General features: G+C 41.9%; 2 protein-coding genes across 7 annotated transcripts in view; one reads left to right on the top strand and one right to left on the bottom strand.

The window, feature by feature from the left end:
• L2HGDH (L-2-hydroxyglutarate dehydrogenase) overlaps positions 1-27,956 on the bottom strand; it is a 40,248-nt gene that overhangs the window by 10,445 nt on the left and 1,847 nt on the right. For 5 of the 6 annotated variants that reach the window (XM_070588879.1, XM_070588905.1, XM_070588895.1 and 2 more), the window contains exons 2-9: positions 25,975-26,090; positions 25,128-25,279; positions 19,713-19,844; positions 10,352-10,514; positions 9,032-9,066; positions 2,289-2,456; positions 1,226-1,383; positions 17-148 (exon numbers count right to left, since the gene is read on the bottom strand). In XM_070588879.1, the coding sequence (XP_070444980.1) occupies positions 17-148; positions 1,226-1,383; positions 2,289-2,456; positions 9,032-9,066; positions 10,352-10,514; positions 19,713-19,844; positions 25,128-25,279; positions 25,975-26,090 (1,056 nt within the window). Of the gene's footprint in view, positions 1-16; positions 149-1,225; positions 1,384-2,288; positions 2,457-9,031; positions 9,067-10,351; positions 10,515-19,712; positions 19,845-21,407; positions 21,591-25,127; positions 25,280-25,974; positions 26,091-27,956 lie in introns of all 6 variants that reach the window. The other variant, XM_070588919.1, reaches the window with a different exon arrangement.
• LOC139078188 (translation machinery-associated protein 7-like) lies at positions 23,511-23,672 on the top strand. Its single transcript, XM_070589007.1, has one exon. The coding sequence runs from the start codon at positions 23,511-23,513 to the stop codon at positions 23,670-23,672; it is 162 nt and encodes a 53-aa protein (XP_070445108.1).

A 27,956-nucleotide genomic window follows, 5' to 3' on the forward strand; every position in this document is an offset into this window, starting at 1 on the left:
AACGGCTTCTCCTTACCTATGGATGTCACTGACAGTAATTTCAGGGATAAACTTTTGAAGGTGCTTCACTGTTGCACTGAGAAAAAGGGCTTTGTACATCTCGTTAACTCCGTAAGAGAAATTCTGGAACACCAGTTTAATCAAGCCACTGAAAGCAAAGCAAATAAAATCTTTATATGAGAAAGGAATTCTTTATTACTACAAAACACACTTACAACTATTTGATCTTTTTTTTTTTTTGGGTGGCATCACAGAAATCTAGGCAAAGTCAGAAAAACCACATATTAAAAGCAAATCAACTTTTGGCCAACATAAAGAAACTTCAGCAAAAGAATACCTTCCAAACTCCAAAGGTAAACACCTTTCAAACTCAAATCCCAGGGAATGCTGGTCTCAGAGCAGGACTCTGAAAGCCTGGCCACAGCAGGGCTGTCCAGTGCAAGTGCTACACACTCTCACAACCGCCTAAAGGGTAGCGCCGGGTCTCTAAATCAGGGCTCTAACCAAGGAGGCCATGTACCCACTTTTCTTCAGTCAGCAGAGGCGGGCGCTCCTGCAGTGATTCTCCAGTGTGACCCTGCGGGGCGTGTGTCTCTGTAGCTTTACAAGCACACAGGCTAGGAAGCCCCAGCCGAAACCTTCTGCTCCAGAATCTGCGCAGGGTGAAACTCAAGGATAGCTTAAAAAGCATTCTAGCGATTTTGAAACCCTCTGGAGAGCAACACTGCTGGAAAGACCAGACAAAACACCCAGTCGAGCTAATTCTTAGAACAGCAAAGAATCTGCGTCCCACGTCAACACAACAGTGTTGTCAGTTTCCCACAAAAGGAAACAACTTCAGTGATCAGCAGTTTCTCCAGTGGTTCTCAAAATAATGGTGACGGGCTTGAAATGATCTTATCAAAGTAAGCCATCTACTGATTTTGAGACAAACTTCTTTTTTTTCCCCCAAACTCAAGTAGAAGTTGAGATTTGGATTGTCAGATGTGTGACTGGCTCTTGGTCTTACTGTTTTTAACCAAGGCATCACCCTGGCTCATCAGCATGCTCTTGAAGTAGTTAAAAAGTTATGCTTATTCCACAAAGCTCTTAATTTGGATTAATAAAAATATCAATACACCAATCACAAACATGAGGATTTACTGAATAGAATATGAATAAAGACAAAATTTCCCACATTAAAAACATAAGCATATAAAATTGTCTTTTTAGGAGATAAAATTACCTCTTGATAATGACATCCATAACATCTCTGGCACTGAAGTCAAAGGGTCTGTAGCCCTCTCGTTTAAGGGCCAGCACTGCGTTCGGCCCTAGCCAAATGCTGCCATCCATCCTTGGTGTGAAGTGAACGCCTAGGAAAGGAAATCGGCTATCTGGGACCTACGGATTCAACATAGCAAAGGACTATGAGCCCCATTTCATGCCGCATTTTATCACACATGCAAACATGCACGGTAACCTCAAACACTCTCTTCTCATGCACTCAGTCTGCATCACTTCTGGTCTGTCTCAGATGCACTTCTCTGTTCACACGCTTCTGCCTAGAAATGCCACACAGGAAACACTGGTGCTGTTGACTCTGAAAACATTGTCCCATCTTTTCCTCTTTCTGGCTAAAGAAGAAGAAGAAAAGAACTGTCCTATTTCAGGTTATCCCCCAACCCCCACCCCAACTAGGGATGTATGTGGCTGGCAAGAAAATCAGAGTTGCCAGAAAAAAACACATTCACAGCAGACTTCTGTAAAGTGGGATGTATTAGGTTGAAGCAGATGAAATGGATGTTTTGGCAAGGTCACAAAGAAACAGCTGAATATTGGCAATTTCATCTGGTTCAGCCTAGTGGCTCCAGACAGAAGAGTGAACTCTCCACTTAAACGGCTCTGTCTCCTACACCAGGACACTGCAGTGGCCACGTCCCCTTCTCTGCACCTACAGGTAGTGAACTGAGTCAGGGGCTGGGGATCTGGGCATGCTGGAAGGGCAAGTCCTCTTAGGAGTGCTCCCTCCACCAGACAGGAGGAAGAACTGGGTCTGTCTTGACAGCCCTTCCCGTGACACGCTCACGCCTCCTAAAGACATGGACTGGTGGGCAAGTAACCATAATTTAATGACTATATCAGAATAAAGGTTTAGGGATTTAACCACAAGAGACACAGGTGAAATGCTTGCACTAAAAGCCCTTCAACATGTCTCTCACGTCTGACCCAGGTAGAAGTTTCTGCTCCCCTCTCGTCTCGCCCACAGCCATCTTGAGAGAGTGGGAAGGCAGAGCATCACTACCTACCGGGTAAATGTTTCCTTTCACAAGATAGCGTTTTTCCGGCTTCAGGACAAGGTAATCTCCCCGGAAGGGTACAATTCGAGGATCGGGATTACAGCCACTCAACTCTGAAATGCGGTCTGAGTAAAGTCCTGCACACGTCACAACATACTGACATCGAACTTCCTCTCCCTATGAGAGAAAACAACAGTGCACGGTAGGCAGCAGAGGGGAGAAGAACAGGTCAAGGGGGAAAAACAGATGATAGAAAAGCCAGTAAGGGTACAAAATGACTTTGCTCATTTTCCCTCCTTTTATTTATTTATTAATTATTATTGTTATTATTATTTTTTTTTTTGGTGAGGAAGGTTGGCCCTGAGCTAACATCTGTTGCCAATCCTCCTCTTTTTGCTTTAGGAACATTGTCCCTGAGCTAACATCTGTGCCCATCTTCCTCCATGTTATATGTGGGGCACTGCCACAGTGTGGCTTAACGAGCAGTGTGTAGGTCCACACCCATGAACCCCGAGCTGCTGAAGTGAAGTGCGTGAAATTAACCACTACACCACTGGGCTGGCCCTTTATTTTATCCCTTTTAAAAGAGGAAATTAAATACAAGTATCAGCAAAATAAGCTCTTCAGCATTCAGGTGGCACCTAGAAACTTAGGGTAGTGGCCCGCAAGAGGATGTCACTTTGAATTCTGTACTTCAAATTAGAAATACAGTGGTTGACCTAGTGAGGATACTTAAGCCACACATGAGCGCATACACACACACACCCCCTCCCCATTTTACTAAGACCTAGCATGGATCTTCTTGACTATTTGTTGCACGAAGAAGCAAACTTCACTTAGACAGCCCACCAATCTGGCCTCCTCTGTATTCCAGAGAGCTTCTCCCATCTCATCTAGGAGTAATTATCTTGTTACTCTCAGTTTACTTCACACTCAATAATCTTGCTCAATTCCAACCGGAATCTACCCACCATCCACTTTCTCCTTCCTGGTCAATATCTACCTTGCAAACTGAGGCTCCTTTCAAAACCTCATTCGTTCAGTCCACGTTTACTGAGAACACACTCTGTAGTCAAGGTTTGCTTTAAGAACTAGGAGAGTGCTAATCTTAGGCTGCTGTATTTTCCCATAAATTTTATTTTGTGATTATCATCTGCATATTTTTAGCTTTATCCTGCCAGGGTTAGCCAATTTGCCACCCTATTTCCTAAATGATTTCATTTACCCCCGATTCACACCCACACTCTCATTCTCATCTCTTTACTTCTTACAGAGTAAACACTAGCACCTCCTTGCTCCAGGTAATTTCTTCTTCCTCGATTTCCTTCCCAGATGACCCATTTCTGAAGCCTTGGAGCTCTCACCCGTCTCCACACGCTCTTTCTTTCCAGCCTTACTGACTCAGCCCTCTTCTATCTCTGTATGCATCCTATTTTTGCCCAGCTACAAAGGTCAGCCACTTTTCAAGAGATAACAGGTTGCACTTCTGACAAAAATCAGATGAAACTTCTTTGTAGTGAATTCAAATTAGCTAAACTATGATAGTTTTAAGACCCTTGACGTCAAAAGGGCTACGTCAACAAAAACAAAAAATGTCTTCTTCTAAATAGGTTAATATCTTTCCTGTTCATCTAGAGTTATACACCAGAAGTACAAGAAATATTTTCATGTGATACAAATCTACTAGTTACTACCTGAAAGGCCAGCAATTCTTTGGTTCTTGGAACATAAAACATAGATAAGCCTAATGATGAATGTAAAGATAAGATAATTTGTAGAATGGTACAAACATGCAATAACCTAGAAGGTCTCTTTAAAAGACTCAAGGAACAGTTCCAAAAAAAGAAATGATTAAAAACTGTCATAGGTCTCTGAAATCATTTTATGCCATACAGGAAACAATAATTAAATTCAGTAACACATTAACTTCACATCCAAAGTGGAAATTTAGGTAAACATTGAATGATCTGAATATTTGTTCAAACATAAATTTCTTTTTTTTTTCTTTTTTTTGGCTGAGGAAGATTCGCCCTGAGCTAACATCTGTTGCCAATCTTCCTCTTTGTTTTGCTTGAGGAAGACCAGCCCTGAGCTAACATCTGTGCCAGTCTGCCTCTATTTTGAATGTGGGATGCCGCCACAGCATGGCTGATGAGTGGAGGAGGTCCGTGCCTGGGATCTGAACCTGCGAACCCAGGCTGCCAAAACGGAGCACGTGGAACTTTAACCACTCAGCCAGGGGGTCGGCCCCCAAACAGAAATTTCTTCAAAAAAATAAACTATACATCTCTATTCCTATTTCATAAGTAAAACAGACTTCTTCTCCATATGCAATCTGTAAATCTTTAGTTTACAAATCTTCTCCCCAAAAGTTTAAAAATTCCTTTTCTTTTAACCTCTCATAAAAGCATAGATGTTCAACTCAATAAGTTGACTCAAAATTTTTAATTATATTGTGTAACTGTACTAAAGGAAAATGCCAAAATAAAAGGCAACAACCACGGTAACTGTGGGTGAAATACGTGTCCACTGGTGCCCACAGGCCCTGCACATCCTCCATCACACGATGCCACACTCTAGTGGAAATGTCCCTTGCATGAGGGCAGGGGCAGAAACAGACTTTCAATCCTTCTTTGAATGGAGACCCTGTTTGCTCTGCCACTTGGACCACGTGACCCAGCAGATCTGACGGCAACTGCAGTATCTGTGGCAGACAGCAATGTTTTACAGAGACTGGTAGGTCCCTATAGGCGAGTCACAGCAGGGAACTCTAGGATTCTCGAGGACAGTTATACCATCCTCTGCGGATCACTATCCTCCTTTTGAGAAAGTGTTTCTGGCTTTGACTCAACACTTGACCCCAGGTCACCAAGTTACCAAGTGAACTACTCATTATTAACTGGGTGTTGTCTGACTCACCAAGCCACAAAAGTGGGTGCATAAGCAGCACTCTGTCATCAAAAGGAAGTAGGTTATACAAGCTCAGGGTTGTACAATCCTGCAGGCACACATAAGTTGCAGAGGCAGGTGGCTCAAATTCCCATGTCCCCTGCTCCTGCTAAATTACCTCCTCCCTCGCAACCAGCTCCTGTGGCCCCATGGGAAGTTCTCTTTGATGAGCTGACCAAGGAAGACAAAATAGAGGCCTGGTTTACAAATGCTTCTGCACAACATCCTGGCACCACTCGAAAGTGAACAACTACATGCCAGAGCCCCACTCGGGAGTGGCCCTGCAGGACTGTGGTGAAGGAGAATCCTCCCACGGGGAGAACTTGAACTCCATACCTGGCTGTTATCTCCCCTAGGAGGGGGGACGGCTACAAGCATGACCTACACTGCTCCATGTGCTAATGTGACTAAGGGTTGGCCGGGTGGTCAGGAAGAGGAGCTCTGGAGAAGAGGTATGTGAATGGACCTCTCCAAACAGGCTCAGAGGATGAAGATATTTGAGTTCCATATGAATGCTCATTGATATGAATGCTCACTGAAGAGTAACCTCGGCTGAGGTTTTAACAGTGAGGAGACAAGATGACCTGCTCTGTGGATGTTAATTTAATTAGCCTTGTTCCCTAGGTATCCCTGTCTGTTACCCAATGGCTTCATGAGCTAAATGGTTATGGCAGCAAGGATGGAGGTGATGCATGGGCTCAGCAACACAGACGTACCCACCAAGGCTGATCTGTCTACAGCCACTGCTGAATGCTCAATCTGCCAACAGCAGAGATCAACAGAGCCACTGATATGGTCCCTGGACCACTTCAATCAAAAAAAAAGGGCAGCACTTAGTCCTCACTGGAACAGACACTTGCTCCAGATATTGATTAGTCTTCTCTGCCCACAACGCTTCTGCGGAAACCACCATCGGTGAACTTACAGGATGCCTTATTCACCATTGTGGTATTTTACCCAGAAGCATTACTTCTGATCATTGAGCTTATTTTACAGCAAATGAAGTATAACAATAGGCTCACGCCTGTGGAATTTACTGATTTTATCATTTTCCCCATCATCCTAAAGCCAGTGGGTGACAGGAAGTGGAATGCGCTTTTGAAGATTCACTAACAGCACTAGCAGGCTGGCAACTCCTTGCAGGGCTAGGGCAATGTCTTCTAGGATGCTCTATACCCTCCCAATCAGTGACTAATATATGGTGTTGTTTCTCTCATAGCCAGGTTTCACAGGTCTGGAAATCAAGAGGTAGAAATGGGAGGAGTTCCTTACTATTACAATAATCTAGTAGTGAAATTTTTGCTTCCTATCCACACAACTTTGGGCTCTGGAAGTCTTAGTTCCCAAGGGAGAAATGCTTCCTTTAGAGAATAAGCAATGGTTCCATTAAGCTAGAAGTTGACAGTACCCACCTTGCCACTTTGGGTTTCTCAGGCCAGTGAATCAACAGGCAGAGGGGATTCTGTACTGAATGGGATAAGCGATCCCGACTCTCAAGGAGAAATAGAGTTGCTACCACAGAGAAGGCTTGGGGATGATAAAGCAGAGTATGTCTGGAGTACAGATCTCCTGGGGTATCTCTTAGTATCCCCATACATTGTTATAAAAGTTAATAGAAACCACCACAACCCAACAGGCAAGGCTGCTAATGGCACAGACACTGTAGGAATGAAAGTTTGAGTTACCCCACCAAACTAGGAACCACGGCCAGCAGCGATGCCTGCTATGGGCAAACGGACTATGGAATGGGTAGTGGAAGAAGGAAATTGTAAGTATTAGCTATGACCACATGATTGGTGACAGAAATGAGGAATGTAGTAGTTATGAGAATTTCTTCTTTACTTTGAAATAAATATATGTCTCTACATTACCAATTCTTTCTTTATGCTCACTGTTAAAGACTGAACTGTGTCTCATCCCCTCTCCTCCCAATTCGTATGTTGAAGCCCTAACTGCCAATGTGACTACATTCAGAGACAGGACCTTTACGGAGGTAATTATGGTGAAATGAGGTCACAAGAGCAGAGGCTAATCTGCTAGGACTGGTGTTCTTCTAAGAGGAAGAGACCAGAGATTGCTCTCTCTCGTTCTCTCTGCACATGTGCATGCACAGAGAAAAGGCCACACGAGGACACAGGAAGAAGGCGTCCATCGACAAGCCAAGAAGAAAGATCTCACCAGAAACTAACCCTAATAATACCTTGATCTTAGACTTCTAGCCTCCAGAACTGTGAAAAAATAAGCTTCTGTTGTTGAAGCCCCCAGCCTGTGGTGCTCTGTGCTGGGGGCCAGAGAAGACTAATCTACCCGTCTCTTCCATTTCCCCATGATCCAACACAACGGTTTCTCAACTTCAGTACTACTGGCATTTGGGGCCAGACCTCTTTTTCTTATGGGGGCCTGTCCCACACATTGTAGGATATTCAATAGCATCCCTGGTCTCTACTCACTAAATGCCAGTAGCACTGTCCCCCTCCACCAGTTGCGACAACCAAAAACGTCTCCAGACATTGCCAAACGTCTCCCGGGGGTAAAATCGCCTCCAGCTGAGAACTACTGTCTAACAGGAGATGCTACAGCCGCGGGTGACCTTACATCTCAGCATGTAAGTTACAGGATCTCAAAGGGGAGCGTGACTCAGCTAGAAAAGAAATGAACATCACCCAAAGATGGGTGAAGTGGACTGCGTATCTTTTTGGAGAATCAGCATGCCTTCAGTGGTGCGAAAGACAGCTGCACCTTGTAGGTGGAAGTGTAATTTTACTACCATCTTTACCTGGAAGCTAAATGTAGTTACTACTGTGGGTGCAAATGGATGTCAGCTGAACAGGGATGCACCGTGGGTTTACACTGCATCGAGGTGCGTAAGCTGGGAACTATGCTTGACAGAATGCCCTTCCCTATATGGTCCCAACCCAAAGTCGACCCAACAGGAACGGCACACGATACGGCAGGCAGAAGTGCAGCAGCAGCCGCTCTGCTCTGAAGGTCATTCCTGTCGACTGTGTGACAAACACCCACTGCCACGTGAATCATAGCTCCATTTCCAGCTCCTCTTCCCAACTACTGACCACTGACCAAGCAGCGCCCCAGCCCACTGCATGGGTGTAGACACCGGGGCAGGAGCCCCACCAGATCTTCTCCTCCTCAGACGAGCTTCCCGTTTGCAGCCCCACTGCAGCAGCTGGACACACTGGGCTCCTCAGAATGGCTGGAGATGCCTCCGATATACCAACTCCCCCTCTGCCTTTTGCTTCCTCAGATCCTTGCATAATTGTGTAAGGCCTAATTCCCATAATAAATCCTACAATGCTAATGATTCTGCTCTCCTGACTAACTCTGATCATTCAGTGAACACACAGCAAATGCAACGCTTCCATGCCATCCCACGGCGCTTGTTTTAGACCATGTGGAGTGAAGGAAAGCAGTCCATCTCGCTCTGCACAACATGTCCCCCAACGTCTTCTCCTTAGTAGAGAGCTAATAAGTCAATGGAGAGCAGAAGGCAGAGCAATAAAGTGTCTACCAGTTTTGCCTTGAAGTTAAACACTCTGAGTGCTTATAATCCTGTTCTTTGCTGGCACAATCACTTTATGAAGACATTTCCAAGCTGAAACCCTTAGAACGAACGCTATTACATTGCTCTCAGAGAATTTCTTTCAGAATAACTTTTACCTTAGACAAATTTCATCCAATAACATAAAATACAGCACTGTGGTTATTAAGCACTGTGGTTTTTAAGAAACGAGAGGGGGTGAAAGTAGATAAAGTAGATGAAGGCAGTTTTGCTTAAGAATTTTTACCTTTGTATTCCTTATAACAATTGGATATGTCACCCCTAAAAAAAAAAAGAATTAAAGATTTATTTTTAGTAAAAGAAAGCCTGCGTTACTTGAAATATTATACGAGAAACAAATTTAAGCAATTTTCTTCAGTCATAACCATGACTGCCTCCCACTTTTCATCCTGAAGCTTTTTGCTAAGTAACAAGATTAAGCTAGCTCATATTTGACAATACATGAAACTCTGGCATGTTTTTAGCTTATTTCATTTTAATTCATTTAATCTATGCTTATAAATCATCCCAACCTCAGCTCAACCAGGCAGCCCCAGCTTTCCTCTCAACTACAATCCTAGAAGCTATGCTGTAAAATGGGTCCTGAATCAGTGTACATTCTCTTGCAGCACTGATGCTGTGACGCCTATCCAGGTGCTGGTTCCCTGAGTCCTTGCAGATTCTAGTTGCTGTGGAGAAGCAAGAGTTATCACCACGCAACATTTCCAATAACAAACTGACTATTTATAAAATTAGTTCCTGATCAGACACATTGGATCTCCAAGTCTTATACAGCATGTGTACAGCAGGTAAAGAATAGGATCTACTTGCCTCATAATTTGGTTGATTAAGCTACCTACCTATAACAATCATAATAATTTAACAATTTGTCATCATCTCAGAATTTTCAAAGGACATTGGGAGAATGATTCAGATGGCCCAGATCACCTTAAAAATCTATCAAGAAGAATGAACCAAGCACTACCTTTTTTCTCCTCAAATTTCCCAACAGCAAATTCAAGGGTAACAAAATAATTCATTTGGTTTAAAACAAACAAACAAACAAACAAACAAAAACTGTCCCCAAAGCAAAACAAAACAAACTCTAAGTGCAGTCTACAATGCAGGGGTAGGGTGTGTTCAGAATGGCTGAGCCGTGTCCTATCCCCAGACAGTCTGTTTCAGTAAGACTGTGTGATGCCAAAATCTGTGTTTTTAACGAGCATCCCCAAGGGATGCTGACTCTAACCTGCAGGAGAGGGAAGGGTCTGGGGCTACCCCATCAGTTCAGGTCTTAGCGCTCGGGCAGGAGAGGGAAGGGTCTGGGGCTACCCCGTCAGTTCAGGTCTTAGCGCTCGGGCCTAGCTCCATCAGCACAAGACTCTCTACAAGTCCCAGTCCTCCGTCGCCCGGTCTCCCCGGTCCCTTCTGCACCTGCACCAGCTCGGCGTCCCACTCTAGCCTAGCTCCTGGCGTCCCTCCCGCCAGGGCTACCCAGCCAAAAACAGTCCCCAGATGGTTCAGAAGTCAACACATGTATTCAAAAGAAAAGACGAGGGTGGCTTACCATCTTTACTTCTTGAAGGACTCTCTTTAGCCTTTTCAATCTCTTTTACTTCAAAATTGGTCAAGACAGAGCCACCTGCTTCTTGGAAATCCTGGGCAAACGACAAGGCCACCTGCCGATAGTCCACAATGCCAGTATATGGGCAGTCAATAGCCATTAGACCCTGGGACAGGAGTGTGGAAAAGTCAAGGCAATACAATTAAAAATCACTGATAGGTTGTTCAACAAATTTTATTTTTGGCTGAATTTTTTTACTGTTTATTTTGATGGATAACATGCATTATCGTTTCTTGGCAAAAATTTGATAATCTTAAAAAAATAAAATAAAAGCTTGTTCTGTTCAGTGCCTAAATTTGATGATGAGTACATATATTAACATGTCTAGCAGATAGAAGAAATACTACTAGCTAATCAAGAAAATCTCTATAATCAGGAAGCAATTCTCCTCCTTAGAGGAGTTCACTTTGCCAGGCTCTTCCTGCTGCCACAACGGGTGTTTCAGTTTTGTTCATCCCTCACCATATCTGATTCTGACTCATATCTGATTCTGAGTTGCCTTCTGTCTCACCAAACAATTCAGTTTTCAATAACCCCACTGAGATTTCCCCAGTAGTTTATCACTTCTGCACACTCAGTGGGAATGCAGAGTTGCTCCCAAGGTTTGCAGAGCGCTGATGTGGTTTGCTGCAGACCCTGTCTTCAAGTCCACAAACGCTGAAGGGAGACTTCATGTGGCTGTTTCACAGTTTCTCTTCAGGTGACGTGAGAAATTAACAGCCTGGGTTTTTTGTAGTTGTGTTGTTTTTTGCCACTCAAGACATGATCAAACTCTATAGATGAATGATCTACAACTATACTTATTTAATGTTTTGGAACAAATGTTGAATGTGCATTGGTCTTTTCTAATTATGAAGAAAAGGATAAGAGCAGAATTTCACACACCAAGTATAGACTACATTTTGGTGAATCCCTGGTAACACCAGCATTTTCTGCTGCCTGACTGTGGACACGAGTACGTCAGCTCTCCCAATCCATTCACCCTGAGAGGGCAGCCTGGTCCCCAGGACGACGAAAGCCCAGAAGCCGAGTGTGGCTGGTAAGCACTGCCGTCCTCTTGTTTGGCCAGCACAGCTCTGCTGTTGCAGTTTTCAAATAATATCCAATAATATCACTTTATTTTATTTAGGTTTTTAAAGATTGGCACCTGAGCTAACGTGTTCCCAATCTTTTTTTTTTTTTTATTTTATTCTCCCCAAAGCCCCCCACTACATAGTTGTATATTCTAGTTGTGAGGGTCTCTAGTTGTGCTGTGTGGGACGCCGCCTCAGCATGGTCTGACAAGCAGTGCCATGTCCGCGCCCAGGATCCCAACCAGCGAAACCCTGGGCCGCCAAAGCAGAGCGTGCGAACTTAACCACTTGTCCACGGGGCCAGCCCCCTGATAATATTATTTTAAATATCTCAATCTTGTATTCACTGCCCATGCCTACTCCAATACATTTACCTGCTTGGTCCTTAAAAGCGTTTTTTTTTTTTTTTGAGGAAGATTAGCCCTGAGCTAACTACTGCCAATCCTCCTCTTTACATCTGTGCCCACCTTCCTCTACTTTATCTGTGGGATGCCTGCCACAGCATGGCTTGCCAAGCGGTGCCATGTCCACACCCGGGATCAGAACCAGCGAACCCCAGGCCACCGAAGCAGAACGTGCACACTTAAGTGCTGCACCACCGGGCCGGCCCCGTTAAAAGCTTTTGACTTTGCCACCTGTCCCTGATCAAGGCTTCCAAAAGGCCAGGTCACACTAAGGGGGAAGGCTCACAAACAGCCAGAGGTCTCTCCGCACAGACTGAAAGTGACATTTGGCAAACTTCATCATTCTCCCGACAGTCTTGCTTCCAGAACATGAGAGCATTTGCCAAGGATGGGAAATCATTCCTTCTGTTTCAGTACAGCAGATATCAGAAAGATTTTACATGAGACCTTATATTGCCTGGCAATCCCTAAATCCACAGGTCAATAGGTATGATTCCACTTCAACCTATAAATGGTACCTTGGGTACAATAACCTTGGAAGCTAACTTAGGATAAGACCAAGAGTTTAGTCACAAAAATGTGCTTACTAGCATAAAACTATGTGGCCAGTATGACAACAGAGGGATAACATGTGCTGTAAATGTGCTTCACATCAATAGTTTTTTGGAATCCCAAATATCCTCCTTATTCATCTTACACTCCTGTAGCCCAGCGCAATGCCTGACGTGCAGAAGGCACTCAGATATTTACTGAATGAATGGGCTTTTGAGGACTGTCTTTAAACACACTAGAGTTTCCCCTCTAGACCTTCCCTAAAAGGTCTCCCTTCTTTTCTGACCCTTTCCACTCTTGGCTTTGACCATCCTCCTGAGATGCTGTGTGCCCCACCTACATGTGTGTGTCGGGGGAAGGCGGAGCGAGTCACTGCTGCCAAGCCATCCAGTGCTGGCGCAGCACAGGGCTGGTGGACAGGCTGGCTGTGTCTGTCCCCCAGCAGACGGGGCATGCACTGTCCAGGTGAGCAGGCCAGAGCTTGAAATCTGAGGTCACGTGAGGTCAGGGGGCTGGAGAACCAGCAAGCAGGACAGGGAAAGCTGGGAGCTGGAAGTCAGTCGGGAGTGTAGGGAACACATGAACATGTGGTTGACCAATAGTGAAAAGAGAAGGCAGGCAGATGAGCACAGCCAAGGTCAGAGGAAGCAGTCAGGATCAGCCCAGAGAGAGAGCTGTCAAGAGCTCTGGGGCCGGCCCGGCGGCTCAGCGGTTAGGTTCACACATTCCGCTTCTCGGCGGCCTGGGGTTCGCTGGTTCAGATCCTGGGTGCAGACATGGCACCACTTGGCAAAGGCCATGCTGTGGTAGGCGTCCCACGTATAAAGTAGAGGAAGATGGGCATGGATGTTAGCTCAGGGTCAGTCTTCCTCAGGAAAAAGAGGAGGATTGGCAGATGTTAGCTCAGGGCTAATCTTCCTCAAAAAAAAAAAAAGCTCTCCTCCCAAGCCTAAGTTTAAAGAGGCAGTTTAAAATGTTCCAAGATGCTCCCCTGTGGGGTACTTAATTTCCTTCTTAAAGGGATCTGGTCCAATAAGCCCTTTAGAGCTGCTCTGATAAACTTTTTCTTTCTGGAGGGCCTGAAAGAAACAGAATTGACCTTGTACCATGGAAATTTTGCCCACCACTCTTGGTAGTGGTGGTGAGGTTGGGTGAAAAGGGAGGAATTTACTCAAGACACTTTTATGAAATAACCAGACTATATTTTCCACTATATACTGCCATCCCTAAATACATCTAGGCATTGATAATTACAATGTGGCATTATATATAGTAGATCACCTCTGCAGAGGCCTCAGAGAAACGCAAGGTATACCTCCTTTCTAAGTTACAGTACTTATTCATCTTTCAAGTGGGGGTTCACCTCTGAGAAGGGTCTCCTAAGCTCCTGGACTAAACTAAAAGCTCTCCCTTACACTGGCACCAGTGCTATCAGAATACTTATCACTGTACTAAAATCCTGTCTTCTGCCACGCTCTAACTCCCTTCAAGCTGACGACCATGTCTCACTCACCTTCATACCTGCAGTGCCTAACACAATGTCTGGCACACAGTAAAGAAGAAAATGGTCGTCAAACTGAACAGAAAAACGTACCAGTTCTGAGTCAGATCTGGGGGCTGAGGACTCTTTAGGAGCACTGTGACCTTGGGAAAGTAACTTAACTAGCTTCTTCATTTACTAGACACAAAGTAGTGCAGGTATGTAATTCGATTATCTATGTCCACATATCTCATCTACCTCATTTCAAGATCCGTAAGAATCAGAGTCAGGTGCACAGAACAATATCCAGACTCATCCTTAACCTTTATGATGTGTGAAAAGCTGAGGGTGTTGAACAGTAAAGCATGATATAAAGAATATGGATCCTGTTCTTATTTTTTCTATCTTTAAAGCCCCTCACAAGGATTCATAACAGACAATGACTGTTTTCCAGTTGATTAGCTGGAATCTTCCAAATTACCCAAATTCCAGCACTACCACGAAGCCAACAATCCTGTTTTCCAAACTCCACAGTCAATATTGTTTTTAGATCACGACCAAATCTACAGTGGGGTCAGGGGCGCACATGTCCTTTTCTTTCTTTTTTTGACACCAACTTTAAAGTTTGAAAGAGCTTTTCTTTAGCAAATAAAAATAGAAACATGTTAAAAATTAGCATGCCCTTTTGAAGGAGGTTATAAATTGCTCCATTCTCAATTGGCAGCGTATTAGTCAACAGGAACAGATCAGTGAGATTTTGACATCTTAGTTTCACAACTAAATTCTATCGAAATCACATAAAGCTATAAAACAGCAGCAGGCTTTCAGGAAGCACTCAACAGTTTCTGTAAAGCACTGTACAGATAAGGGGGGACGTGAGTTAAATCTGTTCACTTTTTTAAGGATTTGATCTTTTAGAGCAGTTTTAGGTTCACAGAAAAATTGAGCAGAAGGTATAGAGATTTCCCATATACGTCCTGCCCCGACATATGTACAGGCCCCTATTCTCTTAATTTTAATACTAGTATTTTTTTTTCCTTGAAGTATGGCATCAGTCTAAAGGACGAGCTCTGCTATAGACTGAATGTTGTGTTCCCCAAAATTCACATGTTGAAACTTAAGCCCCAACACGATGGCATTAGAGGGTGGGGCATTTGGGAGCATTTGATTAGGATGCGAGGGTGGAGCCCCCAGGAATGGGAGTGGTGCCCTTATAAGAGAGGCCCCAGAGAGCTCCCTCACCCCTTCTGCCACGTGAGGTCACAGCGAGATGGGCGTCCGTCAACCAGCAAGTGGGCCCTCACCAGATGTCATCTCTGCCAGAGCCTTGATCTCAGGCTTCCAGCTCCCAGAACTGTGAGAAATAAATTCTGTCATTTATAAGCTACCTAGTCTATGGTACTTTGTTATAGCAGCCCAAACTAAGACAAGCTCTTATTTGGGTTATTCACAACTGTGTTTTTAAACTATCCCAGGCTCTCTCTACAATGTTTTTAAATAGCCTTTTTACTCTACAGAGGAATTGGTATGGTTAAAGGAAATAAACACAATAAAATAACGAGCTACAAGCAAATCATCAGGAAAGTGGGAAATATAAACCAGGGGAAAAGAACACACTAACTAAGCATCCCTAATTATCTTAACAGATAGCATGAAAAGTCCCCAAGTATTTCAAACAAAACCAGTTTGAATTCACCAGAATCACTTAAACAAGCACATCATAATATCTACCACTCCTGAAGATTAACACATGCTGGATGCTTGACACATATTATTTTACTTAATTCTCAGGGCAACAGCTGTTTTACAAATGAGGAGCCTGAAGCTTAGAAAACAGCCCACTCCAGGTCCACAGCTGGCGAAGAGGCAGATGTGAGGTTTGAACTTACGTCTGCCTGCCTTCCCAGCCACCACGTGCTGCTGCTCACCTTACGTAAATCTCCAGTTTATGAAAAAAAAGAGATGATACAGTGACGTAAAATAAAGTTATACGTTAAAAAAATATGTCAAATAATAAATAGGTAAAATAATATGTCAAAATTCCCTGAAGTCTGGGAATTGCTGACCTATGATACACAAGAGTATTGGACAGAAATCAGACATTCTAAAAATGACTATAAGTAAGTGGCATTGGTGGTGAGCACAGCTGCCTTTCAAAAATAACTATAAATGGCTTTGGCCTCCTACCTCAAGACTCCCCTCTCTTCTATATCCAATGCTATTCTACATACCATAACTTGATTAACTTTGCTAAATTAGCACATTGTGCATGTCATTCTCCTGTTCAAATCCTTATATGGCTCCCTACAATTAAATCAGGGGTTGGCAATTTTTTCTGTAAAGACAGTAAATATTTTTGTCTATGTGAGACTTATGACCTCTGTTGCAACTACTCCACTTGGCTGTTTGGTGCAAAGGCAGCCACAGACAATACATAAATGAATGAGCGTGCTTGTATTCCAATAAGACTTTATTTATGGACACTGAAATTGGAATTTCATGTAATTTTCATCTGTCATAAAATATTATTCTTTTTTTAATTTTTTTAACCATTTAAAAATGTGAAAATTACTCTTAGCTCAGAGGCCATAAAAACAGGTGGCAGGCAGGATTTGGCCCACAGGTCATAGTTTGCCAGCCCTGGCTTGTACCATGTACCATCTGCCCAAAGCCTGACAGAAACAGCCAAAATGAGATATTCAATGAGTGTGTCTTCTTTTTAAAGAATCAGTCATTCCTTCCCCATCTCAGAGAGACAAAGACCATATGGACAGAGGAAAACGGAGGAGAAGACCCAGTGTAACCCACAAGCAAGACACTTTGATCATTTGGACTGAGTCCTGGGGACGGGAAAGCTGAGTCCGCTGGAGCTGAAGACGCTATGACCTTCTCTGCAGGAAGAACTCATTCGACACTATTTGGATTCCCAAGTACTATCAGCCTCTTGGGAACTTTAATTAAGAAAATCATATATTGTGACTCAACTTTAACTGTACAACTAAAGATAACTTAAGGGAAAAAATCCATTCCTATCTGTCTTGTGTTCTATCTGTCGTTAGCTTGTAAAAACAGACAAACGAACAAGAAACACATAGAAAACAACATATACTAGCATTAAACATTGAGCCTGTCAAGTATATGGATGGGAAAGGAAGAAATAAAATAGTTATTACTTGCAGATAACATGACTGTACATAGAAACTCAAAAAGAATTTATAAATTGTTAGAATCAATAAGTGAATTTAAAACAACCAAGATGGATACAAGGTCAAAAATCAATTATATTTCCATATATCTGCAACAGAAGTAGAAAATAAACCTTAAAAAAAAAGACTATTTATGTGAGTATCAAAAAACATCAAATATCTAGAAATAAATCTAAGAGAGACATAAGACCTCTACACTGAAAATTATAATACATTTTTGCAATAAATTAAAGATCCTAGATAAACGGAGGGATATACGATGTTCACGAATTAGAATATTCTATATTGTAAAGATGTAAATTATCTCCAAACGGACCTACAGATTCAATGCAATCTCAATCAAAATCATAACAGGTTATCTTGCGGAGTTTAACAAATTAATTCTAAAATATATACGAAAATGCAAACATGCAAGAACAGCCAAGACAACGTTAAAGAACAAAACTGAAGAACTTATTCTACCAGATATCTAGACCCAACAGAAAAATGGGCAAAGGATTTAAACAGGTACTTCACAAAAGAAAATATCCAAATGCCCAGTAAACAAATGAAAAGGCGTACAATTTTAAGAGTCACCAGGGAAATGTAAATTAAAACCATAATATTATACTACTATATACCCACCAGAATAGCTAAAATGAAAACAACAGACAATACCAACCGTTGGTGAAGATAAGGAGCAACTGGAACTCTCATACACTGATGATGAGACTATAAATTGAGACAGTTTGGAAAACTCTTTGGCAGTACCTGCCAAGCTAAACATATGTATAAATTATGACTTTGTAATTTCCCTTCTAGGTATATACCCAACAGAAATGTGTACATGTATTCACCAAAATACATGTGCTAGAATGTTCACAATAGCACTATTTAGAATAGCTCCAAATTGGAAACTAACCAAATGCCCATCAATAGTGGAAAAAATCATGCTACTTTCATACAACAGACATACAGCAATGACAACACACAAACTACAACTATATGCAATGATATGGATGAATTCCATAAACAATAGTAAATTTTAAAAAGTCCAGACACAAACGAGCACATGGTATATGACCCACTTACATAAAATTCAAAAGCCTGTGATGTAAGAAGTCAGGACAGTGGTTACCCTTAAGGGAAAGGTAGTGACTAGGAGGGGCATGAGGAGAATACCGGGAGGCTGGTCGTGTTTTGTCGTTGATCTGAGTGCTGGTCACACTTAATGAAAAGGCATCAAGCTGTACATCTATGATTTCTGTTGTAAGTTATGATTCAATAAAAAGTTCCAAAATATCAGGGCAGACAGAAAACGAGGGTGGAAAGATAAGAAGGAAGTTAGTACATAAACAAAAACACATGCTTAAAGCACTAGGTATCTGGCAGGAGTGGGGCACACATGTGTCTCTGAGCTTCCTTGCAGCCAAGGCAAACAGGGCAACACAACCAGTTAAATGACTCACAGTGTCCACAAGATAAAAACAAGCCAACTGTGCTCAGGAAGAACAAAATATTCTTGGAACTGAGGTCTGAGAGAAATTTCTCCTGAGGGTTCTCAGAGAGACGTTGTGTAACACCGTGAACCAATGTCCTCAACCACACCCTTACAGCAGGAGCCTCAGTGAGTGACACAACCACCTTCTCTACAGGCTGATGCTATAAAACCAAAGCACAATTCAAAGAGAGTAATTTGGGGTCAAGGAGTCGGATGGAGAGAGCAAAACACTACAGTGTAGGTGTGCCTCTCTGAGGGTCTGGAGAGATGCAGAGGAATGAATGGTCTACATACCCTCCAGGCACAAATACTGTCTCTCCAAAGCAGGCTTTTGACAAGCATTGCCTGGCAGTGAGTTCAAGGTCACGCTCTGTAAGCCAAGTACTTAGAGTCCAGCTCCTGTGTATGTCAAGAAAATAGTGGGGCATGCGGTACAGGAGATACAGGCACTCCTTGGAACAGTCAGCGGAATGCGGGTTGGACTGACAGCCTCTGAAAGGCTATCAAGGACAGGCGATATGCAGAGAAACTGTTCTATTATTATTCATGTCTCTTTCACAATGAAAGAAAGATCTGTTTCTGCCTATAGCATGTTTTAAGCAAGCTACTCTACGATCCACCCTTCCAGCCTTATCTCCCTAAAATACAGAGCAGAAATTGTAGGCACCCTCCTCAAAAATTTTCAGTGGCTCCTCATGCCTAATGGATAAACTTCAGAGTTACTAGCGTGAACATCAGTCCCTCCCTGCAGGCCTAGTCCTGCCTTTCCAGTCCCATCGACGTTCTCTCCCCACACGCCCATCTACAATCCAACCACGCCTCACGGCTCAGGGTTCCCAACATGCCAGAAGATCTCAGACCTCCTGTCATCTTTGCTCATATTCTTCAGACCCGGCATTTTCTCATGGGGAAGAAAAAAACCTGGTATCCAGATTTTGTGGCAATGCCTTCTGGTGGTGTCTCCTCACTGCTTCTGTGACAGGATCATCTAGCTGTTTCTACAATTCTCGCCTCCTATAAACTCACCCTCCGCCTCCAAGTCACAGGCCTGAGCCCTAAATGAACACGTCCCTGTGAGCACGTTCGTGGAGTTACAGTGAATCACTTACCCTGCAATACGGCTCCTTCTTTTTTATATCCTCTGGCTGGATCAGCCTCAGGCCCTGGACACCATTCTGCAGGCCTCTCTCATATAGGGCCTGAAGTCTGGGAATTTCTTCTTGTTCAACAGCGACTATAAGCTTAAAAAAATAAAGACAAAGAACAAGTACAGAGTTAAACATATCATCAGCCATGAAAGATAAATAGAAAATCATTCTATCACTCAAATTGGGTTGATTTTTAAAAATTGTTTTTTTCAGGGGCCAGCCCAGTGGCATAGTGGTTAAGTTTGCATGCTCCACTTCAGCAGCCCAGGATTCACGGGTTCAGATCCCAGCTGCGGACCTCCACACCATTCATCAGGCCAAGCTGTGGTAGGCATCCCACAAACAAAAAATAGAGGAAGATTGGCACAGATGTCAGCTCAGGGCAAATCTTCCTCAAGAAAAAGAGAGAAATTGTTTTCTTCTTCATGTATCTACTTCTCCCTTTTTTCATGACCTCATTCTCCTCCTCCTCCTTCACCAAAAAAAGATATCTTAAGAAAAATGCACTAAAACAAATTTTCCCCAAAGGTGAGATGCAGCCTCAATTTCCACTTCTCCCATCACAGTCTCTACACATATTGTGGCCATAAGCAAGTGTTATCACTACCACTCGCTCCCTCAGTCCAGAGGGGAAAGAAGCAGAGGCTGCTTAGTCTTTAATTTAGAAAACAAAAACACGAAAATCAGAATGGCCTTATTTCTATAAGAGAATGTGAAATACCAGTGCATCAGAAAGATAGCCAGTATTCAGTATAATGGGATCTCACTAACACAAAACTATCCATTTTATTTCCTGGAATAAAGTACATTACAAACTATTTACTAATACATTCTGTTGCAGAGGAAACAAACAGTAAATTCATCAACTGTACTCAAGACTCTTTTTCTATTTATTTCTGAGCAAAGTATCTGCTGGAGGTAGTGTCTTCCTTACTTGACAGCTGCCAGCAAAGGAAAGCACAGATGACACTCACAGGTACATCAGAATCCACAAACCACATCTCATAGCGAGGAGTCAACAGAACTCCATGAGGAAATGCTTTTAGTCATTGTGTAAAGATTACTTAAATGAACAAAGAATTAATCTTAAAAATAGAAGTGGAATCAAAGGATACTATCAAGAAAGTATAAAGACCACCCACAGAACGGAAGAACATATTTGCAAATCATACAGCTGATAAGGATCTAGTATCCAGAATACATAAAGAACTCTCTACAAACTTTTATAAAATAAATAAGTCCTGGGGAGGTAATTACAGCATGGTAACTGTAGCTAATAATACTGTATTGCATATTTGAAAGTTGCTAAGAGAACAGGTCTTAAAAGTTCTCATCACCAGAAACAAAAAATTTTTTTGTAACTATGTGTGGCGATAGATACTAACTAGACTTATTCTGGTGATCATTTTGCAACATACACAAATATTGATTCATTATGTTGTACAGCTGAAACTAATATAATGTTGTATGTCAATTATACCTCAATAAAAAATAAATAAAAGGACTTTAAACTTGGAAAAAAAAAAAAGAAGAAGTGGGAGAGGGACAGACCTTCAAAAGTTCAAATAAGTGACTGAACCAGAAAAACTGTAAAATCAGGCATTAAGTCACAGTGACGCCACCGTGGCCTGGAAGCAGCAATCTGTACATTAATACCTGGAGCTGAGCTGAGATGGGTTAAAAGCAATGATGTGATCTGATCTGAAGAGGGAATGTGAAGTAGTGTTCAGGGCTCCAGAATGAAGTAGGCTCTACAGAGCTCAAAATCATCCTATGGGCAGGCATGGGGCCTGGTATGTTTCTCAAAGGTGTTCAGTGGATGTTGGCTGGTTCCTTTGGCTTAAAGGATAAAAACAAAAAAACAAAGAAACTCATAACTCAATCATAAAAACTATAAATACAGTTTTATATCTTGGTTGTTTCACTTAACACTATGTCAGGACCACTTTCCCACATCATTTAAAAAAAATTTTCATAACATCTTTAATGGTGCCAATGAACTCTTATTTTTAAAAATTACATGGAGAATCCTTAAAAGGGCATATTATGAACACTGTTTGACAACAAAGTAGATAACCTATATGAAACGGACAAATTCTTAGAAAGACACAGACTTCTAAGACTGACTCAAGAAGAAAAAGAAAATCTGAACAAACCTGTAACAAGTAAAGAGACTGAATTAGTTAACTTTAAACTTTCCCACAAAGAAAAGCTCAGGCCCAAGAGCTTTACTCATGAACGCCACCAAATGGTTAAAGAAGAATTATTACCAATTCTTCATAAACTCTTCCAGAAAACAGAAGAGAAGGGAAAACTTCCTAACTAATTCTATGAGGCCAGTATTAGCCTGATACCCAAACCAGACAAAATCATAGAAAGAAAATAAAACTGCAGACCAATGTCCCTCATGAATTTGATGCAATATGAATCAATACAAAAATCCTGAACAATATACCAGTATATTGAAAGCAGCAACATATAAAAAGGATTATATACCATGACCAAGTGAGATTTATCGTAGGATTGCAAGACCAATTTAACATCCAAAAGTCAGTTAATGTAATACACCATATTAATAGAATGAAGGACAAAAACCACATGATTGCCTGAATACCAGCAAAAAAGGCATCTGAGAAAACCCAACACCCTTTCATAATAAAAAACACTCAACAAACTAGGAATAGAAAGGAACTTCCTCAATCTGATAAAGGGCATCTACAAAAACCCCACAGCTATCATCACACTTAACAGTGAAAGATTGAATGCTTTTGCCCTGAAATCAGGAACAACACAAGGATGTCCAATTTCAGTTCTATTCAGCACTGTATTGGAGTTTCTACCCAGGGAAACTAGGCAAGAAAAAAATAGAAAAGGCATTCAAATTGAAAAAGAAGTAAAACTATCTTATTTGCAAACAAGATGATCCTGCATATAGAAAATCCTAAGGAATCCACACACACAAAACTATTAGACTAACAAATGAGTTCAACAAGGTTGCAGGATAAAAGATCAATACACAAAAATCAATCATATTCTCTACATTAGCAATGAATAATCCAAAATGAAATTGAGAAAACAATTCCCCTCACAAAAGCATCAAAAAGAATAAGATACCAAGGAATAAACATAACAAAAGAAGTGCAAGACCTATACAGTGGAAAATAAAAAATATTGCTGAAAGAAATTAAAGATCTAAACAAATGGAAAGACATCCTATGTTCATGGTTTGCAATATTTAATACTGTTAAGATGGCCATACTCCCCAAATTGATCAAAGGATTCAACACAATCTTTATCAAACTCCCAGCTGCCTTTTTGGAGAAACTGACAAACTGACCCTAAAATTCATATGGAAATGCAAGGGACCCAGAATAGTCAAAACAATCTCGAAAAAGAACAAAGTTGGAAGACTCGCACTTCCTGATTTCAAAAAATAACAGAGCTACAGTCATCAAGGTAGTGTGCTACTGGCGTAAGGACAGACATACATCAAAGGAACAGAACTGAGAATCCTAAACATACCCTCTTATATTTATACTCAACTGATTTTTAAAAAAGTTACCAAAACAATGTAGAAAGAATAGTCTTTTCAACTAGTGGATATCCACATGCGAAAGAATGAAGTTGGACCCCTCCCTCACACCATATACCAAAATTAATTAAAAACTGATCATACGCTGGAGGTATGGGTGCAGGGGGTGGGGTGGGGAGCTCAGCAGCGTCTGGGGAAGGGGCAGGAGGCCTGCTGCAAAGGTGCTGATGAAGCAGCCCAAACAGCAGGCCAAGGAAATGGATGAGGACGATAAGGCACTCGAGCAGGAACAAAAAGAGGAGCGTAAGAAATTCGAGGAGCTGAAAGCAACGGCCAAGCAGAAGGCCCCCATGGCCACAGCTGGAATTAAGAAATCGGGCAAGAAGTAAGCTGTTCCTTGTGCCTGGGCGATGGTGATCCCCCACTCCATTCCTGTTTAAACATCTGGAGTCCCTGCCATTACATATGTTGCCACCTGCAGCTAGAATGAAGTGTTGTCTGGGAGCCTGTTGTACATTTAAGAATAAACTTTAGTAGAAAAGAAAAAAATCATACAGTGGCCCATCTCCTCTTTAATTCTTCTCATTCAGCCATTTCTACTTGAGTGTGAGGTCAGAGTGAACCTGGCTCAGAATCTTGCCAAAGTCTGCTCTTCAGTCTTTATTCTACCCTGAATTCTGTACCACTCAGAATTAAACCTACTCACTTGGGGGACAAAAAGGTTGATCATAGATCTAAATGTCGGAGATAAGGCTATAATAAAATTCTCAGAAGAAACATAGAGTAAATTTTCATGATCTAAGGTTAGGCAATGATTTCTTAGATAGGATACTAAAATCACAAGCAACAACAACAAAAAAGATAAACTAGACTTCATGAAAATTAAAAGCCTCTGTTCTTCAAAGGACACCATCAAGAATATAAAAAAGAAAATCTACAGAATGAGAGAAAATATTTAGCAACATTTAAAATATCATTATTACTATTATTCTATTTTAAAGATAAAAAGTATTCTAATATCTTAGCAGTATTTTAGTAAATATCATATAGTTCATAAGGGACTATATCCAGAATATATTAAAAAACAGGTACAACTCAACAATAAAATGACAAACAACCCAATTTTTAAACGGGCAAAAGATTTGTATAGATATTTCTCCAAAGAAGAAAAATGAGTGGCCAAAGAGTATACGAAAAGATGCTCAATATCCTTAATTCCTAGGGAAATGCAAATCAAAACCACAATGAGACACCACTTCACATCCACTAGGTTGGCAAAAATAAAAGAGACAGACAACAACAGGCGCTGGCGAGGATGTGGAGATGTGGGAATCCTCACTAACTGCTGGTAGGAATGTAAAACAGTGGAACACTTTGGAAAACAGTCTGGCAGTCCTCAAACCGTTAAACATGGAGTTACCACGTAACCCAGCAATTCCACTCCTAGGTATGCACCTGAGAGAAATGAAAACATAGGCCCACACAAAAACTTGTACATGAATCATAGCAGCATCTTCATAATAGCCAAAAAGTGGAAACAACCCAAATGTCCATAAACTGATAAACGGATAAACAAAAGGCCGTATACCTCTACAACGGAATATAAAAGGACAGAAGTACTAATACAGGCTACAAGACGAACGAACCCTGACAATGTTATGCTAAGTGAAAGAAGCCAGTCACAAGGACAACATATTGCATGATTTCATTTATATGAAACGTCCAGATTTTGCAAATTACATAGATGCAAAGAAAGAAAAGCCAGGCATTTTTTTATTCAACATTAAACATCACTAAGAAAATGCTAGTTATAAATAAGTCAAGGCCCTGGTAAAACGCCATACCTTGCCGCATTGCTTGTAGGAAATCCCCTTTTGGTTGCAGTACTCATAGATGAGGGCCGCACCTTGCACACATAATCTAGCTTTCAGAGACTCAGGTTTATAATAAATTCCACTATGTATGACACCACTGTTGTGTCCAGTCTGGTGAACAGCTACAGAACGAGAGAAACAGGGTAAGAAAAAGGACATGACTCATACAAAATCTAGGCAGTGGGGCAACAAACTTATAGCTGAAGCTATTAGAGATCACATTATTCTAAACTCCGCTCAAGTTTGTTCTTATAGTCAGAGCACTGGTAGCTTCCTCTGGCGGCCAAGTGTAGTCCGTGTGAAATCCCTCCAGCCCACCTCTGACTTCAGCTACAACCGGTGCACAAACTCACCTCTCACTATCAGCACACCACTTCAAGGGCCCACAAGAGCTCCCTGCATTCTGCCCAGAGCCTTTTCTAATGTTTGGTGGTTTGGCAAACTCAACATCCCTAGTGACAGTCTTCAACCAATAGGGACAGAAGCTGATGGATAAATGAGCACAATCTTGGGAAACATTTGGTAGCTCCTCAGAGGTCCCGGTGGAATGAAGCTCACAGCAGCAACCTTGATAAAGCATCCTCCTCCTTTGCAGTTGACTCTCCCCATCCTCTCACTCCTGTCTCCTCAGATAACCCCTCAAATAAGTGACTTAGACCCCAGTACTAGTCCCAGCTCCGCTTTCTAGAGAACGCAGACTCGGACACTGCCGTCGACATCAGGCATCAATGATGCAGAACTGACGAAACGAACAGGTGCTCCGGTGAAGCTCAAAGAGCAACACTGATAACATACATACCCAATCATACATACATACCTAAATCTTTCTCCTTTTCCAGAACACCAATGGAAAGTGCTGGATGCCGCAGGATGAGGGCTCTGGCAGAGGCAAGCCCCACAATTCCACCACCAACAATGACTACATCAAACGAGCTTTAAGAGAAAGTCATCTTTAAAGTAATGCATGTTTACAGACCTCATCAAACTTCTCATGCATATTTTCATCATCAATGGACAATTAAACTACTAATTTATCATTAAAATCAAATATTCATCAGGCTTTGTGCTATTTCGCTTTATACTAATGAAAAACCCTTTAAAAGTTACAGGCATGGCTGGTGGGTCATACAATCAGCTCCACCAAAGCTGCTCTAAATCTGCAGGGTGCTCTGCCCAGGGTAGGGGGACGCACACATCAGCGATCATCACCCTATTCTCTACCCTCTATTCTTTACAAATCCAAGTGCAGTATTCTGAGGATAAGCCACCATCAAGGCTTTAATGCCTCGGTGTGCAAGAATTTATAATTTTTTTTTTCTGCTGAGAAGGAAACAGCCGGTGAGAACATCAAACCTTAGGGAAATAAGTGGTCCAGAAATGGGCTCAGAACCACAATTTTAGCCATGACAAACCCTGAACACACAACCATTTCACAAATTAGAAAGGGCATGTACAGTCTAACTCTGCAGTGAGAAGACTACAAGGTTACCTTCAGCACTGATCTCATGTCAACATATCCAGGTCTTACAGGAACATGGCCAACCCTGCTGCTTCTACACCCCACCTACTTTACCCCCTCCTGTATTACATTATTTTAAGGTAAATCCTAAACATCATTTGTAAATATTTCAATATGTTATTTCTAAAACGTCTCTTAAAAACACACACACAATACCATTATTCTAACTAAAAAAATTAACAAATTTTTATATCATCAAATATTCACTGTAAAACTTTAAGAAGAAAACAAGAAAATCTTTGGGATCTAGGGCTAGGAAGAGTTGACACCAAAAGCATGATCCATAAAAGAAAAAAATTGACAAAATGGACTTCATCAAAATTAAAAACTTTTGCCCTGCAAAGACCCTGTTAAGAGGATAAGAAGACAACCAAAAAATTGGAAGAAAAGACTTGCAAACTACACACCTGACAAAAGACTCACATCTAGACTATATATTAAGAACTCTCAAAGCAAACAAGCCATATCGACAACGAGTGACAGACATGAACAAGCACTTCAACAACGAGGAGGGAGAGTGCTCGCCCCATGGCCGAGCGGTTGAGTTTGCGTGCTCTGCTTCGTTGGCCCAGGGTTTCACCAGGGTGGATCCTGGGCGCAGACATGGCATCTCTAACCAGGCCATGCTGAGGCGGCATCCCACACAGAACAACCAGAAGGACCTACAACTATTATATACAACCATGTACTGGGGGGCTTTGGGGAGAAGAAAAAAAAAGGAGGAGAGATATATAGATGGCAAATAAGCACATGAAAAGATGTTCAATGTCGTTAGTCACTAGGGAAACGCAAATTAAAACTACAATGAGATATCACTCCACCTCTATCAGAATAGCTAGAACAAAAAAAAGTGCTAACACCAAATGCTGGTGAGGATGGAGGAACTGGACCACTCACACATTGCTGGCTGGAATGTAAAATAGTACAGCCACTCTGGAAAAGAGTATGGCAGTTTCTTAAAAAATTAAACGTGCTTACTACATGTCTTAATGACTGCACTCTTGGGCATCTATCCTAGGGAAATGAAAACTTACGTTCATGTAAAACCCTGTACATAAATGTTCATAGCAGCTTTATTCGCATAGCCAAAAACTGGAAAAAGCCCAAACATCCTTCAACTGGCAAGTGGTTAACCAAACTGTGCTACATCCACACCATGGAATGCTATTCGACAATCAGAAGGAAGACACGACCACTACAGGCAGCACCTTGGATGGATCTCCTGGACATTATACCACATGAAAAAAGCCAATCTCAAGAGGTTATATATTGTGCGATTC

This window comes from Equus przewalskii, chromosome 1 (assembly GCF_037783145.1).
Source record: "Equus przewalskii isolate Varuska chromosome 1, EquPr2, whole genome shotgun sequence".
NCBI lineage: Eukaryota > Metazoa > Chordata > Mammalia > Perissodactyla > Equidae > Equus > Equus przewalskii.

Bases quoted from the DNA above. Each gene is read 5' to 3' on its own strand.
- LOC139078188 (XM_070589007.1), top strand. From the start codon at position 23,511: ATGAAGCAGCCCAAACAGCAGGCCAAGGAAATGGATGAGGACGATAAG.